Below are 8,471 nucleotides of genomic sequence, written 5' to 3'. Positions count from 1 at the left end.
GCTCCTTTCCTCCTCCTTCCTTTGCTTCAGCTTCCTTCTGGGAAAAAAACACCCAACTTTTTATTGTTCACCTTTTAGGTGAAGGTTGACAGAACAGGTCATCGATTTAACAGTCAGCAGTTCATACACATTTTATTTCAACTCCTCTATTTCAATGGCCCCAATGGACCATCACTTATCCCGCTCCCTGTCTTTCCTTCCTTCCTTCTTTCCTAACTCTCTGAACTCTGGCTTTGGGTAAACACCGTCCTTTTGATCTCAAATGGTTGGTGGTTCTAAAGTGTATCCCTTTTGTAAACAAAAGAGTAGCAGCATACCCTTTCTTAGTGTTATCTTCCCCTTCTAGACCTCGCTATTGTTTGGCTGAAAATTGAGCCATGGGGTGAGTTCATTTCTAAATCTGAAAGGTGACTAAGAGCCGTCGTCTTGGAGGGTCACACCTGTCTCTGTCTGAGCAGGAAGTCTAGTTTCTTCTAGAGCTCTGAGTTGTTTCCCCCTCTCTCTCCCACTCTATCCAGGATATTTTAATGTGATCCCTTTGAAGATATTCTTCAGAAAGTTGTCTGGTAGGATCAAAACTCTGTTTATAAATTCCGAGATGAAAATGTTATCAACCTCAGGGTTGCATCTTTTTATTTCAAATATAGAGAAAGATAATGGTGTGTCTGGTGATGCTGTCAGATAGGGGTAGGACTAGTCAGGACTGCTCACCTCAAGGTGGGCGGTTCAAACCCATGGGCAGTTCAAGCCCACAGACAGTTCAAACTCCACAGACACTGGGGAGGAGAAAGATGAGGCTATTTGTACCCATAAATATCTACAACTTTGGAAACCATATATAGTATAGTATATAGGATGACTATTCATTAGAGTCGACTGAATGGCAATGGAGTTTAGTTTGGGGGAGTTTAATTGCTTCATGTTAAAAGCACTCTGCAATCTAAGCCCACTTTATTATATACTGCTTAGCATGTAAGTAGTGGTATTTCTTTGTTTCCTCCCTTGATTCCCTCCATCAGATTTCAACCTGACATGATGTAGCATAAATATGCTCTCTGAATAAATATTTGTCTGTTCACATCAACATTCTACCCCTTATAATGTAATTGAAAGAAGTTGTACAAAAACAGAAACTTCTGAAGAGGAGAGAGCAATACCATGAAGGAAATCTAAATTAACTGCACTAACGAATAAAGTCCAGAAGCAACCAAAAGGTCAAATTTTCAGTGAGAAAAGCTTGTTTTAAATAACAAAATCTAGAAGCAACCAAAAGATCAAATTTTCTGTGATGTAAGAAAAGCTTGCTTTAAGTATTTTGTGCCTAACTACAGAAAATCATTAAAAAAAATTTTTTAACTCACTGAGATTGAGCCAAGTGTGACTCACAGCAACCCGTTAGGACAGGATGGAACGCCCCGTTGGTTTTGGATACTGTAACTCTTCATAGGAGTAGAAAGCCTGACCTTTCTCCTAAGGAGCCACTGGTGGTTTCTAAGCGTTGGCCTTGCAGTTAACAGCCCAATTCCTAAACCACGACACCAGGGCTCCTTCCACTAGGAGAGTGTTTAATATATTTCTTTTAAGTTATTTCCATATTTTCTTACTCCGTGCTTCTCAAAGTATCCATTTCAAATCCATTCTTTCAGTTTCAAGTCTACTTCTCATGGTAATGTTTTACTGAGAACTCACATCTATTCAAAATTTTGCTGGAGGGACCACTTAAGGCAACAAGAAATAAGAGCATTCATATTGGAATGGGATAAGTAAAACTAGCTCTACTTGTAGATGACATAGTCCTTTATAAAGAAAATTCTAACGAATTCACACACAACTACTGACATAAAAAGTTCATCAAGGTGGCAGAATACAGTGTAAGCATACAAAATCTAGTGTTGGACACATAAAAGTGTTGACATACAAAAATCAGAATTGAACCATCAAAAGTGAAATTAAGAAAATAATTCATTCGAAAAAGTAAGATTCGGTGCTCTGCAGCCACTGGAGGCTGAGCTGGGACTGTGGGTGGAGCATTCTCAAGGTCATCTGTACCTGCTGACTGTGAAAGATGGTCAACTTCTTGACAGGAGTGCTCATAGAATGTGACCCAGCCATGACGCAGTTCCTGCTCTACTCGGACGAGTCAAATGCCCTGCGGAAGAAGTTCATCATTCAGGACATCGATGACATGCATGTCTTTGTGGTATCAGAGCTGGTCAGTGTCCTCTGGAAGCGAGTGGGGGAGTTAATGGGCCAGAAGTGAAAATACTGGATGTCAACCCCCCAGGGATCTTCAGCAACTGAAGAAAAGGACCATCACCACTTGGGGTCCTTTGTGATTGACTAAACCTCTCTAGGGGCAAGCAACAGGCACAGGTCACTGGTCCAGAAAAAGCCCCTGAATGGACTTTGTTGTACCTTATCATTAAAAAGAGAAAAGAAGATGCTTATATACTTGCCTGTGATTTGGATTTAATTGTCATTTATTAAGATGCAAATGTAAAGACAGTAAGATTCTTCTGGAAACTACAAATTATTGTTGAAAGAAATTTAAAAAGACCTAAGTAAATGAAAAATGTACAGGATTGGAAGACCTAATGCTGTTAAAATGGCAATACTCCCCAAAGCAGACTATGGATTAAATGCAATCACTATCGCAAACCCGGTGTTTTAGGGTTTTTTTGGTGTGTTTAGAAATTGACAAGCTGATCCTAAAATTGACATAGAAATGGAGAGGAACTGGACTAGCCACGCCAATATCTTGAAAATAGAACAAAGTTGGAGGGTTTACATAATTTGAAAGAATATTTTCTATTAAACATTCACCATTTGAATAATTTGATATATTAAACATAGAAACTGTTTTTTCAGAAACAGTAATTGAAACACATTGTAATAGGTACTATAAAGAATTTTTATAAATTGTTTTATATTGTATCACAAATTTCTAAAGTCAAAATTTGCCATATTTATATGAACAATTATTCAAATACTTCCTTTCTACATTTACGTTTTGATGGATTCAATTTCCTTTTTAAGTATTGAAATCTGGGTGAGATTAAAACGTAGCTCAATTTCACCAAGTGAGCAGTTTTGTTTGCTCTGTAACTATTACATTCAACTCGCCAGCTTGTCTATCTATTATTTATTTACCCAGAATAGTAAAAATTTCCAAAAGATATTTTCCTTTATAAGAATTTCAAATATACCAAGGGCTCAAGTAGAAAGCAAATGTTTTGAGAATGATGATGGCAACAAATGTACAAATGTGCTAGACACAATGGATGGATTGTGATAAGAGTTGTACGAGCCCCAATAAAATTATTTTTTTAATTTAAATAAATACTTACCTGGCAGGTGATACCATGATCATGAAGAATTTCAAATAAAGTCCACAAATCTTTCATTTTACCCAATAATTGTTAACTTGAATTTTTGATGTAATAAGTTTTAATTAAAATCTAATACCTATTCCACTTTTTCAATAATTATCATTTAAATATCCCTGTTCTTTCCCATTTCAAGAATAAAATAGCTTCCAAATCATTGTGAAATTTTAAAATTCTCTCTCATTTAATTTCTTGGAGAGTATTCAAAACTCCTTGTGGGAATTCAGCATTTTTTAACTTTAGTACTATTTGCATTTAAATTAACATGATGTTTTTCCTTCCATCAATGATATTTTAAGTCCTTGCCTATATTTTACCAGGGTGGGATGAAAGCTGATCCTTAATGCCCAGAGACCCATTGTGTCTGTTCATTTCCTTTTAGATATTCTAAGTGGAAAAAGATATTTTAAATATCATGTTTTCTATTTGAAAACTATTTAGGTACATACCCCATATGAATCCTTCAAGCTGGATGGTACTCCTCTTAACTATAGTGGAATGGTTTTACAGGTGATCATGTATAGTTGACATCACTTAACTCTTCTTTCATGTAAGAAGGTATAATATAGTAGATACACTTGAAACCATTTGGGTACAGAATCTGTGACATAGTGTGCTAGGCCATCCTAGGCTCTCCCCGCCCTTTTTAATTTTAAATTGATTTTAAACCCTTTTACCAGAATATAACACATTAAAAATATCTAAACATATGTAATCTTGCCAATATCTGGGGTTACACAAAATTAATTATATGTTACTCTTTAAATGTTATACAAAAATAAAAATAAAATGTTATACATAGTTAATAATCTTAACAAAAACAATGAATGCTTGATTTCTTTCCAAATTTTAGGGTTTATAAGCATCTCTCTTTGATGGTAGCTATATGTAAGTAAGGCAAAGTATTTTAAAGGTTCTAATATTCATTGAAAACCTGAATAAAAATACATCTCATGTAAGAGGTATATAGATTGGCAGTTCAAACCTTCAAGTACTAAGGGAGAAAGATGAGACTATATGGTCCTGTAATTATTTATACTTTCAGAAACCCTAATGGGAAGTTCTATTCTGTCTGTTGCAGGTCACTATGAGATGAAATTAACTCAGTGGCAGTGGTTTCGGTTTTAGTTGGTTTAAAGATATATATTCAATCAAGGCAAAACTGAAGTGTGGATCTAAAATATGGAAAATGTTCTTTACCGACCCAATTCTTCTTAAAAACAGCTTAGAGAGTGGATTCTGGAGCCACCTGTCCAAATTCTGGCTCTGCTATTTCACATGACTTTGGGCAGGTTCTTTAAACTCCGTGCCTCACTGTGCTGTATTCCATTTTACTAAAGACATTCTTCTCCTCACTCTATATGAGTAGACAAGGCCTGAGCACACTTTGCTCAAACATTAAAATGCTTTAAATCGGTACTGCTCCCCCAGCCCTCCCTCAATTTCAGTTAGTTGAGCAATAGGATATCTGGGATACAAGTTAGATGTGAAAACAGGCAAACCCATTTTACACAAATATAGCTAAATAAACTTACACTTAAATTATCTTAAAATTTGTATAATTCTTAAAAGCTTGACTGTATCTTGATATTATCCTGATAATTGCCAAGTAGAATAACCGTGATCTCTGAGTTTTACTTTTCTTATCTGTGAACCCTCCCTTTCATTTCCTCCCCACGTCTAAGGATCTGTGTTTCTAACTCCATTTGCCTTACTTTGAAATCTAATGTGGGTTCACATTGTGAGATGATTTATGCAGAGCTATTTTTAAAAAACTGTATTTGCAGATCAATAGGAAAATAATAAAACTATGGCCTTAAAATAATAATATAATTAAAATTAAAATATACTCCCCCTTTGTCATGTGGTACAGAGGACCTCAACAAACTTGCATCATCTGAAAGTTCTCACATACTTACTTGGGGTATATAACTATTATTAACTGAATTGATATTTTATAAGCACTTATCTCCCCTGGTTAGATTACACAAAAGGAAAACGCAATGAATTGAAATTCCATTGAGGTGTGGGGAGACTACGATATGTTTTGGCTCGGTACTCACAATAATTCTAGTTCATAAAACTTAGTGGTATAGCCATAGGTATTGAGCAATTTAATGAAATAAAGTTGATAAAATCTCTATATTACACCTAGCATGGTTTTTGATTTGGGTACTTGGTGCTATGACTTGGAAATGTTAACTTCTCGATGGAGACGCAGGGTGGCGCTGCTGGCTAAGGTTGTGACTACACAGTCCTAAAAGGCTTGCAGATTCCTTTGTGCTGTGAGACCAGGTTTAAGCCCTCGCGGAAGAAGAATCGTAAGCAGTCCGGAGTTTAGAGCAGCAGTATACAGAACAAATTTACCATTAAAAACGATTTCGAAGCGATTCCGCCAAGCAAAAACTCAGAATCGAATGTCTGCGGGTTTTTTGTGTTGCTGAAAGGGATCGGCTGTATGTATCCAGACAACAAAATGGAAGCACTAGAGAGAATTCAACCAAACAGGCAAGTGATCATCTTTGTTTTGATGCTGTTCTTATCTCAGGCTCGCTCTGAGCCCTATCGTTATTCTGTGCTGGAGGAAACAGAGAAAGGCTCCGTTATAGCCCACCTGGGAAAAGACCTGAGCCTGGGAACTGGGGAACTGGCTGCCCGGTCAGCCCGGGTGGTCTGTGACGATGACAAGCAGCATTTGCAGCTGGACCGTCAGACTGGAGACTTACTTCTGAGGGAAAAACTAGACAGGGAAGAACTATGTGGCCTTATTGAACCATGTGTACTGTATTTCCAAGTGTTCCTGGAAACACCAGTGCAATTTTTTCAGGGAGAGTTATTGATCCAGGACATAAATGACAACTCTCCAGTATTCCCTGACAGGGAAATGTTCTTGAACATACCGGAAAACAGTCGGCCAGGGACTCTATTTCCATTGAAATTAGCTCAGGATTTGGATGTTGGCAGCAATGGTCTTCAAAAATACACCATCAGTCCCAACTCTCATTTTCATGTTCTCACTAGAAATCATACCGAGGGCAAGAAATATCCAGATCTGGTGCAAGAGAAAGCGCTGGACCGAGAGCAGCAGCAGGAGTTCAGTTTAACTCTCACGGCTCTGGATGGTGGGTCTCCGCCCAGGTCTGGGACTGTCATGGTCCAAATCACCATCCTGGATGTCAACGACAATGCTCCTGAGTTTGTACACCCCCCCTATGAGACGCAGGTCTTGGAAAATAGCCCAGTGGGCTTCCCAGTAGTTAGAGTCTCCGCCAGGGATGCAGATTCTGGAAATTTCGCAACAGTTTCCTACAACTTGTTCCAAGCATCAGATGAAATTAAACAAACGTTCTCAATAAATAATGTCACGGGAGAAATCCAACTGATAAAGAAGTTGGATTTTGAGAAAATAAACTCTTACCATGTGGACATCGAGGCCACAGATGGAGGCGGTCTTTCCGGGAAAGGCACTGTAATCATAGAGGTGATGGATGTGAATGACAACGCCCCGGAGCTAACTTTATCTTCACTGACCAGCTCCATCCTAGAGAATGCTCCCGAAACCGTAGTGTCAATCTTCCGAATTCGAGACAGAGATTCTGGAGACAATGGAAAGATGATTTGCTCAATTCCAGATAATTTGCCATTCATTCTAAAACCAACTTTCAAGAATTTCTACACCCTGTTAACAGAGAGGCCACTGGACCGAGAGGAGAGAGCTGAATACAACATCACCATCACCGTCACTGACTTGGGGACCCCCAGGCTGAAAACCGAGCACACCATCAGGGTGCTGGTCTCCGACGTCAATGACAACGCGCCCACCTTCACCCAAACCTCCTACACGCTGTTCGTCCGCGAGAACAACAGCCCCGGCCTGCACCTGGGCACAGTCAGCGCCACCGACAGAGACGCGGGCACCAACGCCCAAGTCACCTACTCCCTGCTGCCGCCCCGAGACCCGCACCTGCCGCTCGCCTCGCTGGTGGCCATCCACGCCGACCGCGGGCACCTGTTCGCGCAGCGGGCGCTGGACTTCGAGGCCCTGCGCGCCTTCGAGGTCCGCGTGGGCGCGGCGGACGCGGGCTCCCAGGCGCTGAGCAGCGAGGCGCTGGTGCGCGTGGAGGTGCTGGACGACAACGACCACGCGCCCCTGGTGCTGTACCCGCCGCCGCCCAACGGCTCGGCGCCCTGCCCCGAGCTGGTGCCCAGGGCGGCCGAGGCGGGCTACCTGGTGAGCAAGGTGGTGGCAGTGGACGGCGACGCGGGCCAGAACGCCTGGCTGTCCTACCAGCTGCTAAAGGCCACGGAGCCCGGGCTGTTCCGCGTGTGGACGCACAATGGCGAGGTGCGCACCGCCAGGCCGCTGAGCGAGCGCGACGCGGCGCAGCACAGGCTGCTGGTGCTGGTCCAGGACAATGGCGAGCCGGCGCTGTCGGCCAGCGTCACCCTGCACGTGCTGCTGGTGGACGGCTTCTCGCAGCCCTACCTGGCGCGGCCCGAGGGCGCCCACGACCAGGCGCAGGCCGACGGGCTCACGGTCTACCTGGTCATTGCGTTGGCCTCGGTGTCTTCGCTCTTCCTCTGCTCCGTGCTCCTGTTTGTGGCTGTGCGACTGTGCAGGAGGAGGAGGGCCGCCTGGGAGGGTGGCTGTTCGGTGCCTGAGGGCCGCTTTCCAAGCCACTTGGTGGATGTGAGCAGCACTGGGACTTTGTCCCAGAGCTACCAGTACGAAGTATATATGACGGGAGACTCTAGAACTGGTGAGTTCAAATTTCTGAAGCCCATAACCTCCAATCTCTTGGTTCCCGAACCTGGGAGAGAAGTAACAGAAAACTGTAGGAATAGCTCTGTATTCAGTTAAGCATTGTGTTTGGTCTCATGACTCTCTCCGTAATCTTGGCAAACTTAAATCCAATGAAAAGGCCTTTCTTTTAATAAATCATATTGCTACCTAAATATGCATACCACTATTCTGAGGTTATTCCTGACCTTTATAATCCTAAATCTGTTGCCCTTTTTGTTGACATTACTTGCATTTAAGTTTTTTAAATCCACACGATATTCAATGTGTGTATTTCCTCCACA

At 41.6% G+C, this 8,471-nt stretch overlaps 1 protein-coding gene across 6 annotated transcripts in view; it reads left to right on the top strand.

The window, feature by feature from the left end:
• The window catches only part of PCDHB4 (protocadherin beta 4), a 14,779-nt gene extending 6,308 nt beyond the window's left edge, over nucleotides 1–8,471 (top strand). Inside the window, exon 2 of one of the 6 annotated variants that reach the window (XM_045284477.1) lies at nucleotides 6,018–8,471. In XM_045284477.1, the coding sequence (XP_045140412.1) occupies nucleotides 6,018–8,247 (2,230 nt within the window). In that variant the 3' untranslated portion in view covers nucleotides 8,248–8,471. Of the gene's footprint in view, nucleotides 1–5,726 lie in introns of those variants that run through there. The other 5 variants (XM_045284478.1, XM_045284476.1, XM_045284475.1 and 2 more) reach the window with 5 other exon arrangements.

This window comes from Echinops telfairi, unplaced genomic scaffold (assembly GCF_000313985.2).
Source record: "Echinops telfairi isolate 266 unplaced genomic scaffold, ASM31398v2 ScPeMD7_7469;HRSCAF=8507_0, whole genome shotgun sequence".
Taxonomy (NCBI): domain Eukaryota; kingdom Metazoa; phylum Chordata; class Mammalia; order Afrosoricida; family Tenrecidae; genus Echinops; species Echinops telfairi.
This window is presented reverse-complemented; position numbering and strand designations above follow the sequence as displayed.